General features: G+C 49.8%; 1 protein-coding gene across 7 annotated transcripts in view; it reads right to left on the bottom strand.

The window, feature by feature from the left end:
- ACAD9 (acyl-CoA dehydrogenase family member 9) overlaps nucleotides 1-22,687 on the bottom strand; it is a 47,635-nt gene that overhangs the window by 11,265 nt on the left and 13,683 nt on the right. For 5 of the 7 annotated variants that reach the window (XM_024983043.2, XM_059879873.1, NM_001078076.2 and 2 more), the window contains 3 exon segments: nucleotides 3,471-3,572; nucleotides 984-1,090; nucleotides 315-415 (listed from right to left, as the gene is read on the bottom strand). In XM_024983043.2, coding sequence (XP_024838811.1) covers nucleotides 315-415; nucleotides 984-1,090; nucleotides 3,471-3,572 — 310 coding nt within the window. 7 annotated transcript variants of the gene reach the window in all.

The raw sequence follows: 22,687 nt of genomic DNA, 5'->3' as shown, positions 1-22,687 counted from the left end.
GGACTGTAGCCCCCAAGCTCCTCTGTCCATGGGATTTTCAGGCAAGAACACTGGAGTGGTTGCCATTTCCTTCTCCAGGGGATCTTCCCGACCCAGGGATCGAACTTGGGGCTCCCGCATTGGCAGGTGGGTTCTTTAGTTAGCACTGAGCCTCCAGGAAAGCCGATAAGGAGGGTTGCAAAGCATAAAACAGTTACAGAACAGGAGCTGACAGGCCCGTTCTTGTCTGTAAGGGTCACCAGGGAGGAGAAGGGAGGTGAAGACGAGAGAAGGAAGCGGACAGGCAGAGAGGCTGCGAGGGGCGTGGGGCTGACCTGGCTGGCTCCGTCAGACAGAAGGCGGCCACGTGCTCCCCGGACGCCAGCCTGGGCAGGTACCTGGCCTTCTGCTCCTTGCTGCCGGCCAAGATGATGCCCTGCGACACACACGGCTCGTTCAGCGGCAGTGAGAGGAGCGGGCGCCACGGGCTCACAGAAATGCTTCCTTCATGCAAGGGGGCCGCCCGGAGCTGGCAGCCCCAGAAAATAAATGGGGAGCTGCTGGGGGGTCAGGGAGCCCCCACATGGGGACAGGCCGGGCGGCTCGCCACAGCTTCGGGTCGGGACTCGGGCTCCCTGGCAGCTTCTCCACTGCCCAGCTGGGTGGCTGGAGCCACGGCCGAGCCTGGGGGCGCTCCGCCCCTTCGGTTCCTGTGCCAAGCAAAACCACCCAAGGACTGAGCTGTGGGCCGGGGGGCCTGCCCTGAGATGCTCCAAGTCCAGTGGAGGGTGGGCACCAGCAGCAGGGCGGACACGCGCAGGCCCCGAGGGAGCAAACGAAGCACGGGAGGGATCACTTCCCGCCCACGGTGCGGGCAGGCTCCACGGAGGCGGCGGGCCTCTGACCAGGGCCTGGAGGGACGGGGCAGGGCGATGGGGAGGAGGCGGTTTCCAGAGGAGCCAGCTGCCCAGTCCCCCCACGCGCCCCACTAACCCACACCTGACCTTGAGGCCGATGGACTGGTGAGCCGCCAGAGTCACAGCAATGGAGGCGTCCAGGCCGATGACCTCTGCCAGCCGCGCGTACATGGTGTTGGAGAGGCCCAGGCCACCTGGGGCGGGAACAGAACAGCCCCGCTCGCGCTCCAGCCCCAGACCCTCCCAGAAAAGGCTCTGTGAAGTATGGCCCGCTCACCGTTTTATAGGGAACACAACACAGACAGCCACAAAGAAACAAATCACTCGTTAACAGCACTCAGCGCACTTCCGTCCACCTCCCTTCAGACCTTTTCTGGCTCCGTAACAAGCGCATGCAGACGCGGACTTTAACACAGTGTCCCCAGCCCAGGGGCCAGGGAGGCCAGCACCCTGCCACAGCCCCCACCCCACCTGTCAGTCAAGACACTGTGTTCCCACTTGTTTCATACACCGATGTCCGTTTTGCTTCTTAAAAAAAAATCGTGACACTTTTCTTAAGAAAGTGAAAGTTGCTCAGCTGTGTCCAACTCTTTGCAACCCCGTGAACTATACACAGTCCATGGAATTCCCCAGGCCAGAATACTGCAGTGGGCAGCCTTTCTCTTCTCCAGGGGGTCTTCCAGGTCTCCCACACTGTGGGCAGATTCTTCACCAGCTGAGCCACAAGGGAAGCCCAAGAATACTGGAGCAGATAGCCTATCCCTTCTCCAGCGGATCTTCCCGACTGAAGAATCGAACCCAGGTCTCTCGCATTGCAGGTGGATTCTTTGCCAACTGAGCACTGAGGGAAGCCTTCAAGAAAGCATCCGTGAAATCATGGGCGGGGGGACGAAGAGTGGGGATAGGTGACAGGTGGGTGAGACCGCGGGGAGCTGAAGGTCAGGGAGGAGAACTGGGCGCAGAGATTCCCAATCAGACTTCAGAATGCTTCAGACCCAGGACGTTTCTGAAAACTATTTGGGCATGAACATAAGGTCGTAGTTGCCTTCATTTCCCAAGGAAGAGTTTAAAAAAAAAGAAAGAAAATGAAATAGTTCCAAATGTGACCATTTTATGATCTCACGAAAGAGCATTTTCACACTCAACAGGAACTCAAAGCAGAGTTAGGGATGGGGCTGTGCAGTCACACACACACATACACACACGTGTGCTGGCATAAAACACAGAGACGCAAAAAGACGTGTTCAAGTTTCACACAAACTTGTGTGGAGGAAACAACGACTTCTCCTGAATCAGGAAGTGCTTTCTTTAAGACCCAGGCGGAAGCAGACACCGTCACCAAGCCGACTGCGTCTGGCAGCTCTCCTCCACACACTGCCTTTCTGCAGCTGACGACAGGCTCAGCCTCCTGCTCTGTTCTAATACTGGACGTGGCCGCCGCCTTGCGCACACACTTCCCCGGGGTCTGGGACCCCGCCGGGCCTGGAGGCCTGGGGAGAGCGCAGGGCTTTGCCCTGCAGGCTGCAGGTGCACCTGAGGCCCGCGCCGCGTCCCGCCAGCAGTGAAGCAGCTGCAGAGATGACGCCGTGTTTCCTCCACAGACCGTCCTTTCTCTTATTACTGTCATTTGGAGATGTGGGAAGAGGCACTCAACGGGAGACGAGTAGGAGATACCCTCTAAGAGCTTACAACATGGCGACAGACACACACAGACGGAGACCCCCGAGGAAACACGCCTCCAGATGTGGCGTCACAGCCTCTGCCCTAGGATCTCAGGCTCTGCCTCAGACTGCAGCCGCTCCAGCCTGGGTCCCGGCGGCACGAGAGTCCCCACCCTGGGCTGCGAGGTGGGGGGTGGGTGGGGGGAACGGACTGCACTTTTGCCCTGGAGCTAAACCAGCATCTGGGCCTTGCTGTGCAAACTACCCCCCAGCGTGGACACTGGGCTCACGGCCACAGATGTGCCCGGCTCTCAGCACCAGCAGCTCTCCAACCCAAACCCCTGACCCCGAGCTGACGAAGCTGGAGGCTGCCCCAGCCAGGGCTCGGGGGAGGGCTCTGGGGAGGGCAGGCTGGGGGCAGGGGGCCATGCTCGTAGGAAAGGATCCCAAGAGTGCACACTAGACTGTGTCTGGACCAGTGCCCACATGGGACTATGTTCTGTCCCTCTGAAACGTTCAGACGCAGAGCACTGACGGCCTGGGGCCGCCCCTCCGCCAGAGAGACCCCGCTGCCATCAGCCTGCCCAGGGGTGAGCCCACCCCTCCTGCCCCGTAGAGCGCAGAGAGCAGACACCTTACAGGTCCTTCCCCGCCCCCCACAACCCCACGGCGGGGCACAGAGCTCACTAGCTTTTCCTGCCAAAGAGCCCCTTCACCAGGCCGCACGCTCACCAGCCAGCCCCCTAAATGTAGCCCACAAAGGGCAGTTTGATTAATTTCAGCATTTTTGCAGCCCGACCTTGGACTTAATGCGTTTTCAAAGGCCACCTTTCCAGAACAGAACTGTTTCATGGACAAATACAGAGGCTTTGTTGAAAGCTGAACCAGTTGGGTGGTGGTTCCCTTTACTCACCATATTCTTCTGGGACTTGCATTCCAAAAAGCCCCAGGGACTTCAGTTTCTCTAAAGTTTCATCTGGGATTTTCCCCTCCTGGTCAATTTTTCGAGAGTCCACTGCCAAGAGGAAACACTTTGATTAAACAACACATAACTTACACTTATACAAACAGAAGTAAACAGAACAATTGTATTTCACGTATGTTAATACTGTACATTACAACACCAGCAACAGAAACTTCACAACTGGAAACTGTAACCAAGGGCACTTCTGTGTGACTGCACCTCACCAGCCTAGAGAGACCTGCACCTCAAAGGACTCCCCATGTGCACAGCGATTCCCTGCATAAAACTGCAGCAAACTAAAATTTATAACACCTAAACTTTTCTGCCATCCACCTAAAAAGAATTCAGAGTAATGCTAGTAAAGGTGATCCAAAAACTCAGAAAAAGAATGGAGGCATGGATTGAGAAAATACAAGAAATGTTTAAGGACCTAGAAAATCTAAAGGACAAATAAACACTGATGAACAAAACAAACGCTGAAATGAAAAAGATGCCACAAGGAATAAACAAACGGGACAAGTGAGGCAGAAGAATGAACAGGCGGGCTGGGAGCCAGGCCAGAAGGGAGCAGCAGGGAAAAGTGGCAAAAGGAAAAACCTACAACCAAGATGATGGTTCCCAGCAAGGCTCTCATTCAGATTTGACAGAGAAATCCAAAGCTTTACAAAAGCAAAAGCTAGGAGAATTCAGCCGGAGAAGGCAATGGACCCCACTCCAGTACTCTTGCCCAATCCCATGGACGGAGGAGCCTGGTAGGCTGCAGTCCATGGGGTCGCGAAGAGTCGGACACGACTGAGCGCCTTCACTTTCACTTTTCACTTTCATGCATTGGAGCAGGAAATGGCAACCCACTCCAGTGTTCTTGCCTGGAGGATCCCAGGGACGGGGGAGCCTGGTGGGCTGCCGTCTATGGGGTCGCACAGAGTCGGACACGACTGAAGCGACTTAGCAGCAACAGCAGCAGGAGAATTCAGCACCACCAAACCAGCCTTACGACAAATGCTAAAGGAACTTCTCTAGGCAGGAAACAAGAAAAAGACCCACAAAAACAAATCCAAAACAAGTAAGAAAATGGTAATAGGAACATATAGATGGATGATTATGTTGAATGTAAATGAATTAAATGCTCTGACCAAAGGACACAGACGGGCTGAACGGATTAACAAACAAGACCCAATATATGCTGTCTACAAGAGACTCACCTCACACCTAGGGACACATACAGACTTTGAAAGTAAGGGGCTGGAAGAAGGTATTCCATGCAAATAGAAATCAAAAAACAAAGCTGCAGTAGCAATACTCATACCAGATAAAATAGATTTTAAAATAAAGACGTGGCAGGAGACAAGGAAGGGCAGTACATAATGACCAAGGGCTCAACCCAAGAAGATGTAACAATCACAAATGTTCATACACCCAACACAGGGGCACCTCAATACATAAGGCAAACGCTACCAGCCATCAAAGGGCAAATCAGCAGCAGGGCGCTGTTGCTGGGGGACTGCAGGCATCCACGAATATCTTAGCACTTACTGGCCGTGTCGGGCCTCAGCTGCAGCGCAGAGGCTCAGTAGCTGCGGCGCACGCAGCTGCCCCGTGGCACGCGGGATGGAACCCGCGTCCCCTGCACTGGAAGGTGGGCTAAGTACTGGACCGCCAGGGAGGCCCCGGTGAGGGACCTTTGCACCTCACTCCCACCAATGAACGGATCGCCCAGACAGAACACGGATAAGCAAACACAAACCGCAAACGCACAACAGACCAGAGAGACTTAATTGATGTTTAATGTCGATAAAACGGGAGGAGCTTTGGGGGAATGTCCTCCCCACAGCAGCGGGACACGTGTTCTTCTAAGTGCCTGGATACCGGCCAGGATGGAGCCCATCTTGAGTCACAGATCGAGCCACAGTACATCTTCTGGAGCCCCATACCATGGTCAGACGCGTGGGGCTTGTAGCAAGGCTTCTGTAACCCAGAACCTGGACCATCTCCGGAACCGACTGAGCCCCACAGCAACCGTTGCCATGAGCCCCCAACCCTTACTGGCCAGTTCCCTGACCCCATAGTAGGTAAGGACACCTACACAAACCAGTCACCGAATGCCACCCTTCCAGCAGGAATCTTCTTTGTCCTGAGACAATAAAAACTGGCTACTAACCCAGGAAATGCATCGGCTCTCCCTTGAGCCAGCCCACTGTTCTAATGGCGTCTCCGGCACTAATAAACTCTCCTCTCCTCTCACTGTGCCTCGAGTCTGGAAATGCTTTTCCAGCCTGTGCACAGACCACAACAGTTGGGGCCCATTTGTCTCCTGGGGGTTCTCCCTCCGACTCTCCTTTGCTTCATTTCTTTTTCCTCAAACCCTCTGCTAACAGGCGAGTGGCTGTGGAAGCAGCTGAGAAACTCAGGCCAGGGTTACTCTGCTGGGCCCCAGCAGCTGCCACCGAAAGGAGGGAGGCTCTGCTCTCCTCTTCCTGACTTAATGAGGGCGAGGACCATGCTGTGTGCTGCGCAACCCCACGGGCTGCAGCCCGCCAGGGTCCTCTGTCTGTGGGAGTCTCCAGGCAAGAACACTTAAGTGCATCTGGAACACTTAGATCCCCCTCACAGGGGATCTTCCCGACCCAGGGACTGGACCCAGGTCTCCCCCACTGCAGGCAGATTCTTTACCCACTGAGTGTGCGGGCATGAGTCCAGCGCTTAGAAGCCGTTAGGATGCCTGTTGCTGGAAGACTCGAATGACCGGATAAGGGGCTCACGAACAGACCAGGCTCTCAGACCACAGGCCCCCAGCAAGACGGCACGGCGAGGCACACATTGGTCACGCAGAACACCGAGCCCGCTCCTCACGGCTGCCGCCTTACCAGCAGGGCTGCAGGTGGGTTCCTCAGCCTGCTTCCTCTGCTGCGTTCACTGTTCCCCCTCGGTCTGGATGCATTTCCTGGAGGCTAGGAGCTGCCTCTGAGGCGTCCCAAAGAGGGCCTTCCACATCTCAGGCCGTCACCAAATCGTGAGCCACCCAGCTGGCCCTGGGAGCCGCTTTCCCGTCTCTCCTGGCTGAGTCGCACGGTGCTTTGTCGTCTGGTTCGTGTCTCAGCCGCGTGCTCGAGGGTCACCTCTCGCTCTCAGACGTGACTGTCGGGACATCCGGCCATGTGTGCCGCTAGTCACATGGTGCCTCAGTTACACAGAGGGCTCACTGGGAACGAGAGCAATGCCTGTCTGTGGCTGGTGACTCAGTACCCCCATTCTCCAGCATATAAGCTACAAATAGCTCAGGAAGCTCCCTCAGACTCATCCCCTCGGCTATATTCTCAAGAACTAGAAAAACTCTGGACCTGAAAACCTGGAAAAGAAAAGGCTCCCTTTCTTTTGCATTGAAGCCTGGCCCCGGTACAAATTGAGGGACCAAGAAAAACAGCCTCTTGCTGGCACACTAAATGATACCACAGTCCTCCAACTTGACCTCTACTGTCGGAAACAAGAAAATGACTCAGAAGCCCCTGACACTCACAGCTTCACAGCCCTCAGTCAGAGTGCGGGTCTGAGGGACTCACGGCGCCGGCGCCTTTCCGTTGCGACGTTACCCCCTCAACCCCGCCCCTCTACATCCCCTCCACCAGATCTTCTAAAAGAAACTCGCATATTTTAAAGAATCCTCTTCTAACTTCTATCAGTGTGGTGGGGCGGTGGTGGGGGAATCAATGCTTCCCAACTCCTTCAAGTTCCTTCAGTCCTTCAGAACCTTTGGATCAAGCTAAGACCTGTACCTCCCGAGAGCAACAATCTGTGCTGGGATAACATCAGTCAGTCTGCCGCTGCTATTAGGGCCAAGGTGAGCATTCTCTAGATCACTCGCTTTAAATTTTAGCTATGAGACCATGATCAGAGAGGGCTTTAGACAGTATGGCTGTGATGTCTTTAGACTCTGGAGAAATCTTGTTGAAATCGCAAAACCGGTTCTTTGTGCATATGCGATTAGAAAAAAGCCAGCATGTTGAAATACTTTAAGCTCTGACCTGAGAAAACAGAAACAGGCCTGAAGTTAACTCTTCTCAATCCTCGAGATATACAGCGCACTCTGCCTAAGAAGTCAGCCTTGGGCAAACCAGTAGAACTTCAAGTTAAGAAAAAAGGTGGTGCAGGGGCAAAGAGACAAGATGTCTGTCTGGATTAGTGCGTCTTTGGTTAATATCGCTGAGGTTAACTTGTAAATGAGCGCAAATTTAACTGATCTAAGGAAAAGAAAGTGCTTACAAATCAAACAATTCTAAATGAAGTTCAGGTTCACGTGAACTGGGAAATACTCAAACTAATACTTGGTATTACTGTTTATCTAAATAATTCAGACGTATCTTACCAACATTAGGTGTAATACTTTTAGTGTGCCTTGGTTAAATATAAACTAAATAAGATCTTATTATATCTGTCATAAATTTTTCAACAAGGCAAGTCACTTGATGTGAAGAAGAGTCTCAGGAAAAGAAAATGCAAATGAGTTAAGAGCTTTGGGTGATTTATGTTTGCCAAGATTCATGGTTACTTACGGAAAGCAGAATGTGTCTTTTTAACTTAAAAGGCTTTAAGAAATGGAATGACATTTTATTAAGAGAAAAGGAAGTAAGTCTGACTTCAGTTCAGTCGCTCAGTCGTGTCTGACTCTTTGCAACCCCATGGACTGCAGCACACCAGGCCTCCCTGTCCATCCCCAACTCCCGGAGCTTGCTCAAACTCATGTCCATTGAGTCGATGATGCCATCCGACCATCTCATCCTCTGTTGTCCCCTTCTCCTCCTGCCTTCAATCTTTCCCTACAGGTGGCTGTTTCAGAACAGGCAAATAAACTGATGAATATGGAAAGTGAAAAAGGTGTGTGGAAGGTAGACCCCAAGAAAAGTAGGGTGCGTGGTACGAGTTATCTTGAGACACTGAACTGCCTTTGAAATCTTTTGTTGCTACTTTGACTAAGTGAATAGCGATTATTTCACCATGAATATGAGCCTGTACCAGACTGGAACTTTCTCTATTAAGAGAACAAAGTTTTCTCGGAATGCAGCTTTTGATAACAGATTGTGAATTTCTTTGCCTTTAAGTGATTTGTATTTACCTTTAAAACCTTATGTTACTTTGGTAAAATAACTACTATTTCACAATGATCTATGAAGATTATGGTACATGTAGGTAAAGCTCATTCTGCTTTTTAAGAAAATTAACCCCATATTGTCAGACTGTTGCTATCCTGATGTCCTTAAAACACAATAGTCTACTCCTAAACCAGCTAATTTAAAATGAATAAACAATGACTGTAAACCAGTCAGGGCTATGGGAAATCCAAGGCAGCCACTTGGCCTTTGCTGGTTCCCTGACAAACCAGGGAACCAGCAAAGGCTTTATCCCATTTTTTTTAAACGGGATAAAGCCTTCCTCAGTTGCAGGGTTAATGCCCTTACAATGAAAAAGGTTAAAAATGTGTCTTCCGCTTGGAGTATACTGTCTACAACCTCCAGGGCTCAAGGCACTTAACTGGACAAATGATTCAAGCCTTAACAGAAACTTCACAAATTTCTTAAAACCATCAATGTCACTATCATCCTCAATCATCAGGCAAGGACAAAAGAACAGATTAATTACATGGGATGATTATAGTTTTCATGAATTTTTGTCTGACATATTGTTGCTGTTCAGTTGCGTCCGACCCTTTGCGACCCTGCGGACTGCAGCATGCCACGCTTTCCCTGTCCATCACCAACTCTCAGAGCTTGCTCAAACTCGTGTCCATTGAGTTGTCCTCCCGCCTTCAATCTTTCCCAGCATCAGGGTCTGACGTATTACTGGCTTCTCATCTTTGTTTTCAGATATAAAGAAGCTCTTCTCTTCAAGTTCAGTTCAGTCGCTCAGTTGTGTCCGACTCTTTGCAACCCCATGAATTGCAGCACGCCAGGCCTCCCTGTCCATCACCAACTCCTGGAGTTCACTCAGACTCACGTCCATCGAGTCAGTGATGCCATCCAGCCATCTCATCCTCTGTCGTCCCCTTCTCCTCCTGCCCCCAATCCCTCCCAGCATCAGAGTCTTTTCCAATGAGTCAACTCTTCGCATGAGGTGGCCAAAGTACTGGAGTTTCAGCTTTAGCATCATTCCTTCCAAAGAAATCCCAGGGCTGATCGCCTTCAGAATGGACTGGTTGGATCTCCTTGCAGTCCAAGGGACTCTCAAGAGTCTTCTCCAACACCACAGTTTCAAGTTACTTATGGTTTAAAACAATTTGGTAATTTACGCCTGTGGGTAAAAATAAAACATTTTTCTCTCTTCCTTGTCTCTACAGAAATTAGACACACTTGGGTTCTGAACAGCCTTATGAGGTAAATATAGGACTGTCTATAGAAATCTCAAAGTATTTTGGAGACCTCTAGAAGAGAAAAATCCGCAAAGTCTGGCAGCAGACCTTTGGCATGGCTTTCCTGGCCGAGAGGCCTTTGGGAAATTTAGTTTGAAACTTATTCTCAGGAATAAGAGTTAATATAGAAAAGCTACATGTTCAATGGGCCAACCTTATTTTCAAAATAAATTAGTCTTGACTGTGTTTAACAAAAACGGGGGTAATTAAAAATTATGTTTCACTAGCCAAAGTAGCAATAAAAGATTTCAAAGGCAGTTCAATGTCTCAAGATAACTTGTACCATGCACCCTACTTTTCCTGGAGTCCACTTTCCACACGCCTTTTTCACTTTCCATATTCATCCCTTTATTTGCCTGCTCTGAAACAGCCACCTGTAAGTCAGACCTCCTTCTTTTCCCCTTAATAAAATGTCATTCCATTTAAAGCTTTTTAAGCTAAAAACACACAGCCTTGGCAACCTTTCTACTTCTATTCATCTTTGGTCCATTTTTCTTTACCCTTCTTGTTAATTTTGTTGCTTTTCAGTTCAGTTCAGTTGCTCAGTTGTGTCCGACTCTTTGCAATCCCATGGACCGCAGCACGCCAGGCCTCCCTGACCATCACCAACTCCCGGAGTTTACTCAGACTCATGTCCATTAAGTCAATGATGCCATCCGACCATCTCGTCCTCTGTCGTCCCCTTCTCCTCCTGCCCTCAATCTTGCCCAGCATCGGGGTCTTTTCCAGTGAGTCAGTTCTTCGCATCAGGTGGCCATAGCATTAGAGTTTCAGCTTCAACATCAGTCCTTCCAAAGAATATTCAGGACTGATTTCCTTTAGGATGGACTGGTTGGATGTCCTTGCAGTCCAGGGGACTCTCAAGAGTCTTCTCCAACACCACAGTTCAAAAGCATCCATTCTTCAGTGCTCAGCTTTCTTTATAGTCCAACTCTCACATCTGTACATGACTACTGGAAAAACCATAGCCTTGACGAGATGGACCTTTGCTGGCAAGGTAATGTTTCTGGTTTTTAATATGCTGCCTAGGGTGGTCATAGCTTTTCTTCCAAGGAGCAAGTGTCTTTTAATTTCATGGCTGTAAGTCACCATCTGCAGTGATTTCGGAGCCCAAGAAAAGGAAGTCTCTCACTGTTTCCATTCCAGACCAGGGACCATTGTTTCCTCATCTATTTGCATAAAGTGATGCGACCGGATGCCATGATACATTAAGTTAACCTTAAAAATGCCTTCGAACATTAAAGACAAATTTGCAGAACAGGTAATGTTCTGTTTCTTGATCTGGATGTATTCATTGCATAAAACCGCTACAACTAAGCATTCGTGAGACCTAAACTTTCCTGAAGGTGTTCACTAAACCTGACTTTCTGATTTGCTACCTGCACCTTCTAGAAGGTAAGAGAACAAACACACAACTGGCATTACTGTCCTGAAATGCTCGGCGACACAGCAGGCTCGAGGCGGCCTCTGGACCCAGCCCATGTTCAGAACCACCCTCTTTCCCCAGAGTCCACAGGTCCTGAGAACAAGTCCATTGTCGACTATGAACACATGTTCAGCAAAGGAAAACTCAACCATCACTGCGTCAGGTCTGCAGCTGCAGACTTTCATGAGTCAAGTTCAAGTGTTCCCATAAGCTGCCGACAAATTAAACTTCATCACTATTATAAACCATAAAACAACCATAACCATGCTTATGAATTTTTATACACATGGGTGACTGATGAGAAATATGGGCTCCCCAAATGGAGTGCAAACCCTTCACTTTTTACTTCCACAACTTTACTGGTGTATATACTTGGCGCGTAATAAATTGCACAGAGAACACCGTTTTGAGTTCTGAGGTCTGTCTGCCCATGAAACCCCACGCGACGAAAACCTTTCCATCCCGACTTCCCGGTGTCCGTGTGATCGGACCTTCCCTCTGTCTCCATCCCCAGGCAGCCAGTCATCTTTTCGTCTATGGATTAGTTTGCATTTTTGAGTTTTACATACATGGGCTCACACAGCACTTTGTTGGTCTGGCCTCTCTGATTTGCACAATTGTTCAACAGCCTACTGTGTGGGTATGAAATTGTTTACCTGTTCACCCCTCGAAGGACATCTGGGTCGCTCCCAGTTTGGGGCTCTCAGAGGGAACATCTGTATTCAGGTTTGGGGGCTGGGACGTGTACTGCACTCTAGAGTGCAGTGCTGTGTGCTAGGGTATGCTCAACTTTTAAGAAAGTGTTCAAACACAGGCTGCCTTAGCTACAGCGCAGTGAGGACGCAGAGAAGAGCCGTGTGTCACTAGTGCAAGAGCCAGCCTGTGGGTGTGCATTCCCAACAGGGCAACACCGCCCCCTGGGGGTGAAAGCTGGTTCTGGCGGAAGGGAAGCAAAAAAAACCACTTTCGCATAAAGGACAGAAACACCCACAATACGGATGGAAACACGTATAGTACAGTCGTGGCATTACAATCTCACAAAGGGAGGCTTCCCGGGTGGCCCAGTGGTTAAGAATCCAGCTGCCAACGCAGGGGACGCGGGTTCAGTCCCCGGTCTGGGAAGACCCCACGGGCCTCGGAGTAGCTGAGCCCGCGCCTGGAGTCCACGCTCCACAACAAGAGAAGCCGCCACAATCAGAAGCCTGTCATCGCAGCGAAGACCCAGCGCAGCCACAGCTCGATAAATGAATACGCAATGTCTTAAATCGCCACAGAGGGGCGCGATCAGGGTAACGGGGAAGGAGAGAGCGGTAATGAGAAACACCGCCCTCCAGGCTGCTCTGCTCCTTCTAACACTTAGAAGCACGTCTTGAATGGGTCAAAGTGAAATCCACAAGGGCCAACAGCCAACAGAAAAACCACCAGGCACAAGAAGCAGCAGGGAGACATGAGAGCAAATGAGGAGGAAAAAGCAGTCAGCTGACCGCGACCCAGAAATAACAGGGATGACAGCAGAGAAGAGTATCACAGTCATAACTAGATTCTAAATTCTCAGAAAAGTAGAAGGAAATACAAGCATAGTCAACAGAGATATAAAAGAAAAAAAAACTTCAAAACAAACTGCCCAGAGATGAAAGACTACTTAAGATGAAAAACTCTGGATTGGATTAACAGTAGATCAAATACTAGGGGGAAAAAAATTTAGTGACCAGAAAACATAATAATAAAAACTATACAAAATGAAAGACAAAAAAATAACTGAGCATCAGGGAATTGTGGGACAGCCTCGAGCAGATCGCTCTCTATACGTATAATCTCCAAAGGGGAGGAGCAAGCGGGGGGATGTGCTATGGCTGGTGATAAAACAAGTTTAGAGAAATCTAATGGTCAAAAAACATGCTGACGTTGATAAACACTATGAACACAGAGATCCAAGGAGCTCAAAGAGCCCCGAGAAAAACATGAAGAAAACATCAATTTCTCTAAAACCACGTAAAAGCAGCCAGAGACAAAAGAAACAACATGTGGGGAAAAAAAAAAAGATACAGTGGGAGCAGGCGTCCCTGTGGCTCGGCTGGCGAAGACTGCCTGCAACGCGGGAGCCCTGGGCTTGATCCCAGGGTTGGGAAGAGCCCCTGGAGAAGCGAAAGACCCACTCCAGTGTTCTGGCCTGGAGAAGTCCATGGACCGCCGTGGACGGGATTATATATATATAATCACATTAAAAGAAGCATATATCCACAGCCAGTGAGAAGGCAGAGACGGGGAGGGTGGAATGGGCAAGGGGGCCGCCGTCCAGTGAGGGGTGGAGGCTTCGGCCCTGGTGGTGGCGCGTACACACAGAAGCTGGACTGCAAGGTCGTGCGCGTGGCATACGACGTTAGAAACCAGTGCTGCCTCAGCAAAATACACGTTAAAAGAGGCAAGACTGCCAAACGGTGTTTTAGAATGCTGCCCATATGAAATCACCTCATCATTTTTAGTTTGAAATAATTTTAAAGAAAAGTCACAAAAATAATATAGAGTTCCCGGATACTTTTCATCCAGCTTTTCCTATGAGAAGCTTACAGAACCATGGGGAAACCACCACGATTAAGAAATTGACAGGCATACAAGAGCACTACCTGAATTACAGAATCAAGGTGAATGCCACTGGCTTCTCCACCGACGCCCTGTCTCTGGCCTGGGACCCCGTCCGGGAGCCACACTGTATCTGGCTGTTACGTCCCCTCAGTCTTCTCCAGAGCGCACCCAAGGACACAGAAGAGGACACCTCAAGACGACCAGGGAGCGCTATCCCGAGAACGCAGGAGGCCTTCGGGGCTCAGAGCCCAGGCGGAGGATTTCAGCACGTCCAAAGAATAAGCAGAAAAGACCCAATCATCTTCAGAGAGGCAGAAAAGACACTGGACAAAATCCAACACAATTTACATTGAAAACCTTCCACAAACCAGAAGCAAACTTCCTTAACCCGGTTCAGGGCACCTACAAAAAACATACGGCTAACATCATACTTAAGGTAGAAGACTGCAGGCTTTCTCGTTAAAATCAGGCACAAGGCAGGGAAGTTTGCTCTGACCACTCCTATTCGACATAATGGAGATGTTAGCTGGTGAGTCAAGCAAAGAAAAGAAAGAAAGCCAGATCAGAAAGGAAGACATGAAACTGCCCTCATCACCAACAACGTGACTGTCCAGTACTAAACCAAAAACGCTCTGTGAGCTACTAAACGAGTTTAGCAAGGCTGCAGGGTACGAGATCAATACACGAAAACCAACTGTACTCACTGAGAGGGTGTGTCAAGGGAACTAAACGTGGACATTCGCTACCTCAGGCAAAGGCTAGTTAAAACCACAGGCAACAGGCCACGTCCATCAGAATGGCTATGGTTTTTACATCTTTTTTTTTTTTAATAAACAAAACCAGCAACAACACCAAATCCTGGCAAAAAGGCACAGAAACTAGAACGTATTGCTACTGGGAACGTAAGATGGTACAGCCAGCACTCTGAAAATAAACACAGAGATGACCTCAAGACCCAGCGCCCTCACTCCTGCCCGTTTATCCCAGAGAGACGAACACGTGTTCACACAAAGCTTGGACACAACACGTGTTCACACAAAGCTTGGACACAAATGTACACAGAAGGTTTACTCATAAGAGCCCCCAAACCGGAAACAAGCAAGTGTTCTTAAGCTTCAGAACAGTCAACAAGCTGTGGCAACAGGTACATGGAAAACTGCTGCTGCTGCGGAGTCGCGTCAGTCGTGTCCGACCCTCAGCGACCCCATAGACGGCAGCCCCCCAGGCTCCCCCGTCCCTGGGATTCTCCAGGCAAGAGCACTGGAGTGGGGTGCCATTGCCTTCTCCGACACGGAAAACTGCTGAGCAGTGGAACAGCGCGGCCCACTGACACACAGCAACTCACAGAAGAGTTACGCAGAGAGGAGGAGCCAACCCGCACAAGTTTACACGCACTGCTTGCTGCTGTAGACCCACAATGGTTCCATTAGCACAATGTTTTTGAGATAGCGAAATGTACAAAGGGAGGAAAGACGAGTGGTTTCCAGAAGCTGGGGGAGGAGTGGGCAAGAGGTGGCCACGGCTATCAGAGAACGTGTGAGCGAGTCCCGTGATGGAACTGCTGCGTCATGATCTGTACACAGGACAGGACCACAAAGCACACACACCATCAGTGACGCAAAACGAGTGCAATCTGCATCAAGGCTGACGTCGTTTCCGGCCGTGATGAAGTGCAGCAGTCTGGCACAAGGCATTTCCGTAAAGGTAAGCATCGGGAGAAACGGACGGGGCGAAGGGTAAACGAAGGGACAGTCACCGTAAAGCGATCAGTGTCATCATGACACCTGTCACAGTGCACACATATTACATTTTAGCAGATGACCCTGAGGTGGAATTAAGAAATCCTCACAAAACACCAGCATCCGCTGAAGTTCAACTAAGCTGATTTCAGAGGCAAAACCAAGACACAACGGGGAACATTTTATTTTCATCTTGTTTATAGTTCCTGTATCTCCTTTCACAAGTGTGAATTTCTTCTACATGTGATAGATTATAAAGAGAAATTCCAGAAACAGGAAGCATGTGCAGAGAAAAACGCTAACTTCACACACTGTAGAAACAGTGTGTAAAACAGTCAACTGTATTTCTATACACAAACAGCAAATAACCAGGAGTCAACATTTATAAAAATATCACTTACGATAACATCAAAGAATTTTAAATACTTATGGATATATCTTTACAAACCACCAAAAAACGGTAAGTTGAGAAACCATCAGAAGCTTTTTGTAAAATCTGTCCACACTCTATGCACTGATCACGACAACACAAAACACTGGTCAGCGAATTAAGAAGCAAATAAATGGGGAGAGATTCCACAGCTGGGGATCTGAAAATTCAGTACTGTTACAGAATTCTCCCTGAAACTGATTTACGGGTTTACCGTAACCCCAATCACACACAGGTCTTTTGTTGAAACTGAAAAGCTGATTCTAAAATTTACGAGCCGATGCAAAGGACCCAGAGGAGCCAAACGGCCTCAGGAGAGAACAAGCTGGGGGACGAACACTGAGGGGCTTCAGGCCTCGGACAAAGCTCAGGAAAGACGGCAGCTTAACACATGCATGGAGAGAGGCAAAGCAAGGAGCAGGACAGAGGATCCAAAAACAGACCCACACAGAAAACGCTTAATCGATTTTTCCCACCTTTTCATACTGTGGCAAAATATACATATAATTTACCACCTTAACCAGCTTTTTAAACAAAAGAAATTTATTTTTGGCTGTGTTGGGTCTCATTTGCAGCGAGTGGGCTTCTCTAGTTGTGGCACTGGGTCTAGAGCACCGGGCTCAGTAGCGGTGGTGCACGGGCTCAGCTGACCCACGGCCAGCGGGGTCCTAGCTCCCCAGCCAGAAACTGAGCCTGCATCCCTGCACTGGAAGGTGGATTCTCAACCACCCGACCATCAGAGACGTCCCGTGTTGCATGTATCAATTGTTCATGTCTTTTCAATGCTGAGTAGTACTTCCTCATATGCATATACCAAAATCTGTTTATCCATTCACCTATTAATTGACATTTGGTAGGTATCCAGACTTTTGCATTCCAATCCCCTATAATGAGATCAAACTGCCAACATTCATCGGATCACAGAAAAAGGAAAGGAATTCCAGAAAAACATCTATTTCTGCTTCATTGACTATGCTAAAGCCTTTGACTATGTGGATTACAACACTGTGGAAAATTCCTGAAGAGATGAGACTACCAGACCACCTTCCCTGTCTCCTGAGAAACCTTATACAGGTCAGGAAGCAGAATTGAGGCTTTCGAATTGCGGTGCTAGAGGAGACTCTTGAGAGTCCCTTGGGCTGCAAGGAGATCCAACCAGTCCATCCTAAGGGAAATCGACTCTGAATACTCATTGGAAGGACTGATGCTGAAGCTCAAATACTTTGGCCACTTGATGCAAATATCCAACTCATTGGAAAAGACGCTGAAGCTAGGGAAGACTGAGGGCAAGAGGAGAACGGGGTGACAGAGAATGAGACAGTCGGACGGCATCACCAACTCAACGGACATGAATTTGAGCAAACTCTAGGACACGGTGAAGGACAAGGAAGCCGGCGTGCTGTAGTCCAAGGGGTCACAGAGTCGGCCACGACTTAGCAACTAAACGACAAGAAGAAGCAACAGCTATTAACAGAATCGGACACGGAACAATGGACCAATTCAAAATTTGGGAAGGAGTACAAGTCTGTATATTGTCACCCTGCTTATTTAACTTTTATGCGGAGTACATCATACGAAATGCCAGGCTGAATGAATCACAAGCTGGAATCAAGATTGCTGGGAGAGATACCAACAACCTCAGATATGCAGAGGATACCACTCAAATGGCAGAAAATGAAGAACCAAAGAGCCGCTTAACGAGGGTGAAAGAGGAGTGTGAAAAAGCTGGCTTAAAATTCAACATTCAAAAAACTAACTAAGATCATGGCATCCGGTCCCATTATTTCATGGCAAACATTAATAAAAGGAGAAAAAGTGGAAACAGTGACAGATTTTATTTTCTTGGGCTCCAAAATCACTGTGGATGGTGACCACAGCCACAAAATTAAAAGATGGTCCCTCTTGGAAAGAAAGCTATGACAAACCTAGGAGGCGTATTAAAAAGCAGAGACATTACTTTGTCAACAAAGGTCCATATGGTCAAAGCTATAGTTTTCCCAGTAGTCATGTACAGATGTGAGAACTGGGACCATAAAGAAAGCTGAGTGCCAAAGAACTGATACTTACAAATTGTGGTGCTGGAGAAGACTCTTGAGAGTCCCTTGTACTGTAAGGAGATCAAACCAGTCTGTCCTAAAGGACATCAACCCTGAATATTCACTGGAAGGATTGATGCTCAAACTGAGGCTCCAGTACTTTGATGCCAAGAGACAACTCCCTGGAAAAGACCTTGATGTTGGCAAAGATTGAGGGCAGGAGAAGAAGGGGGTGACAGAGGATGAGATGGTTGGATGGCATCATCAACTCAATGGACATGAGTTTAAGCACACTTTGGGAGATGGTGGAGGACAGAGGAGCCTGATGCTTCAGTCCGTGGGGTCGCAAAGAGTCAGACATGACCCAGCAGCTGAACAAGGTATCCAGAGCTTAGCTGTCAAAAAAGGGTGCTGTGAACATTTTTCTGTAAGTCTAGCGCAGACATGAGTTTACATTTCTCCTGGGGAAATATCTAGGAGGGCAGTGCCTGAATCATGGCAGGTTCATGCCAAACACTAAGGAAGTGCCAGGCTGTTTTCCAAAGTGGTCGCCACCTCACAGCCCGCTGGTGCCCCAGTCGCCCCACGTTTTCGCCAGCACTGGGTACGGGTGGCCTTTCCGAGTCCAGGCACAACAGTGAGAGTGCTGCCACGTCTCACTGTGGCTTCGCCCCGCTTTCCTCGACGGCTGAGGACACGCTGGGCACTTTCTCGTGTGCTTATCTTGCCAATTGTACATCTTTTGTTGGTGAAGTTTCTTTCAACTGTTTGATGCTTTTCTGGGGAACTGGGTTTTCTTACTGAATTTTAGGAACTAGACTTAAGTACTAGATTTATGTACTAGAGTTAAGACCTTTAACTGGCATATGTTTTACAAAATTCTGCTTCTAGTCTGTGGTTTGACTTCTCATTTTCTTAACAGTGTCTCAAAGAGCACGGCTGGGGTGGGTTAGGGCTGGGTACTGAGGCTTGGGAGGTCAGGCCTGGGGGCAGCACTGTGGTTGCTGTGGGAAGCCAGCCTGAGATGCTAGGGTGTGCTTGCCACAACCGAGGGGCTCTGGGAGGAAGCCTGGGCCCACCAGAGAGGCGAGGCACCGGTGGGGGGTGGGCTGTCACGGCTGTCTACATTCTCCGGTGGTAGGGTGCCACCCACCTGGACTCCAGGGGCAGGCGCAGGCTGCCATTGTAGATTCCAGGGCTGCCCCCGCCGAGGGTCCTGGGAGCGGGTGCAGGTCACCACCCCACCATCTGCGAGCCTGCACGGCCTGCCACTGCCCAGGGTCCTGGGCCAACACCCCCAGGCAAGTGCGTGGCCTGCTGCTGCGCCCAAGGGCCCCCCAGCCCAGTGTCAACCCCTGCGCCCGCTGCCCAGGAGCGCACAGTGAGGGCGCGCAACCCGCCGCCACAGCGGGGCAGGGCTCCATGGCCGGGAGCCGTGTTCCTGGGAACCTGCACACCCCGTCCAAGAGGTAGCAGCCAGCACATGCCAAGCAAAAGGCGGCCAGCATCCACACCAAAAACAGCCCTCACACCCAAAGACATTAAACCCACATGCTACCCAGGGACACTCCCTCCAGGACTACAGCAGGTTAACGGTTCCTCCTGGACTCACAGACCAGGAGAAATATGAGCAAAACGAAGAAGGAAAGGAGCCACTCTCAGGTAGAAGACCAAGAAAATCCCCCTGCAGGAACAAGAGAACAGACCTCTTCAGTCTAACAGACACTGATTTCAGAGAAGGAGATAAGGAGGCTACTGACGGAATTACAAAAGACTCCACAGATAAGCAGATTAGTGTAGAAAGGAGCTAGGATCTATAAGGAGGAGCCAAGAAAAATTAGAAAATGCATTTACTGAGACAGAAACTGAGGTCAGGGCAATAAGCAGCAGAATGAATAACGCATCATAAACAGTAAGTGACCCGGAAGACAGACTAGCGGAAGCTACCCAATCAAAACAGCAGACAGAAAGTCAAATGTGGAAAGAAGCAACGCAAGAGACCTCCTGTGTAATAAACAGCGGGCCACCTATGCGTGACAGGGACTCCAAGAGGAGAGGGGGGGGTACTGAAATGTATCTGAAGAAATTATGGCTGAAAATTTCCGAAAGCTGAAAAAGGAAACAGGTATCCAGGCAGAGGAAGAGAAACCCAAACAAACCTGCACCAAGACGTAACAAAACTGACCAGGTTAAAGATACGGGAGGGTCCTAAAGGTAGAAAGAGAAAAATAGGTCTTTACAAGGGAACCCCCGTGGGGCTAGCAGCTGATTTCCCCACAGAAACGCTGCAGGCAGGCAGGGAGTGGCAAGACAGACGCAAAGCCTCGTAAGAGGAAAACCTGCAGCCTAGAATCATCTATCCAGCAGGATTATCATCTGGAGTAGGAGAAATAAAGACTTTCTTAGACAAGCAGATACCAGATGAATACAGCAATACTAAACCATCCTACAAGAGGTATTAAAAGGCCTTCTCTAGATAGAAAAGCAGCAGGAAGAAACAGGAAGGCGGAGATCACAGAAGGAAAAGAAGCCATTTAAGTCAGGCAGTATACGGATAAAAAACACCTCTTTGTGAAAGCAACGATAAACACAAGGCACAGCAAAAGGAGAAACACGGAGATGTAAAAACGGACATCCAAATCTTAAAATGTGAGGAAGGAAAGTAAGAAAATGCACTTTTTTTAAGAACGTGTTTGAATCTACATGGCTATTGGTCTAAAGCAAGCAGAGGAAGGAAAGGGCTAACAGTAGACAAATGGCAACCACAGAGCAAAACACGCTAGAGTCACAAACACAAAAGGAGGGACGCAAGCTAAGATAAAAGGGAATCACCGCACCAGGAGGAGAGAGAGACAAAGAATCAACTGCGAAATAAGGTCTGAAGGGCAATAAATACATACGTATCAATAATTACCTTACTGGACTGGCTGCTTCATTCTCAACACACAGAGTGGCAAACTGCATAGAAGCAAAAGCCTGCAATATGCTGCCAACAAGAGACCCGCCACAGGGCAAAGGACACACCCAGACTGAAAGGCAGAGGCTGGAGGGCGTGAGCCGTCGGTCGGGGGTTCTCTTTCGCTAAGTGTCACAGAAAGGCCATCTCAGAAGTCAAGTTTGCAAAGATGAAGGACAAACTTCCAACAGCCCGGGAAACCGGGACAACCACTGCGGGGGCGGTCTGTGAGGATGGCGTGGTTTTCGCAAGAGATACGAGGGCGAGTAAAGGGATGATTGCTGTTGACAAGAACTGTCAAAAATACACTTCATATCTCCTAACAGCTACTGCCGTGGTCCTGGGACCGCTGTGGGCACAGACAAGACGACCTAGCTCATTTCCTCCAACCTGGAGCTCCACTCCCTTCGCCCGGGCTGCCTTCCCAGAGCTGTGACGGCCGGTCAGAGGCGGCCGCAGACACATGCTTTCCGGGCAGCAAGGTTACACTGGGGCAGCCCTGGCTCTGGGGACGAGAGGTACTGGACCTCACCTCTACAGCGTGTGTTCTCATGGTCAGCCGTCGAGCTGCCTTATGTCACCTTGGGTTCCGGCTCCTTGACAGCCATGGCCATGTTTGAAGATGAATTCAGGACAGATATGGAGGAGGAGCAAGCCGAGAGGCTGGTGAGTGAAGCCACAGCAGCTGACGCCCTCATGACTTGGGGTCTGGAAGTGACACTGGTCTCACTGTCACCAGCAAGAGCGAGCTGGATCCTCTGCACCGCAGTCAGTGCCCCAAAGGAAGGGAGGGGCTGGGCCAGCACAGGGGCGAGGGGGGCCGCTGCAGTCCTCGGTCAGCAAGCCGCTGGCCTGGACACGGAGGCGCTGCGACAGACAGCCCGGCAGCGGGCACTTCCTGGACGGCGCTGGCGGCGGCGGCCACGGCTCCAGGAGGCTGGGGCGATGGAGGCTTCCCCTGGAAGACGCTCAGCCAGCGTCTGCTGAGGAAACCCAACAAAAAATGACAACCCAAAGCAAGAAGATGAGGGATGGAAAGGTATTTCACGTGAATGGAAATGACCAAAACAGGAGCTGCAGTGCTCAGACAAAATGGGCTGTGAAACACAGGGTAAAGGCAGTTGAAGGGCCGCACACAGTGATAAGAGACCAGCACATCCATCAACGCGCGCGCCTCCCCACAGAGCAGGCTCCCCAGGGGCACCGGTGCTGAAGAAGCCGCCTGCACACGCAGGACACGGATTCAGGCCTAGATCAGGATGGTCCCCTGGAGGAGGAAATGGCAACCCACCCCGCTACTTTTGCCTAGAGAATCCCAAGGACATAGGAGCCTGGAAAGCTACAGTCCACGGGGTCGCAAAGTCGGACACCACTGAAGCAACTTAGCACACACGCTTTGGAACACCCAAGTATCTAAAACAAACACTAACAGACAGAAAGGGAGACATCGACAGGACTATAATAACAGCGGGAAATTTTAACACCTCACTCACACCAAGGGACAGGTCTTCCAGACAGAGAATCAATAAGGCAGCAGAGGTCCTAAACACAACAGGGGAGTCAGACTTAAAAACACCACATCCAAAAAACAGAATTCAA

Source organism: Bos taurus, chromosome 22, assembly GCF_002263795.3.
Source record: "Bos taurus isolate L1 Dominette 01449 registration number 42190680 breed Hereford chromosome 22, ARS-UCD2.0, whole genome shotgun sequence".
In the NCBI taxonomy this organism is placed as follows: Eukaryota; Metazoa; Chordata; class Mammalia; order Artiodactyla; family Bovidae; genus Bos; species Bos taurus.
This window is presented reverse-complemented; position numbering and strand designations above follow the sequence as displayed.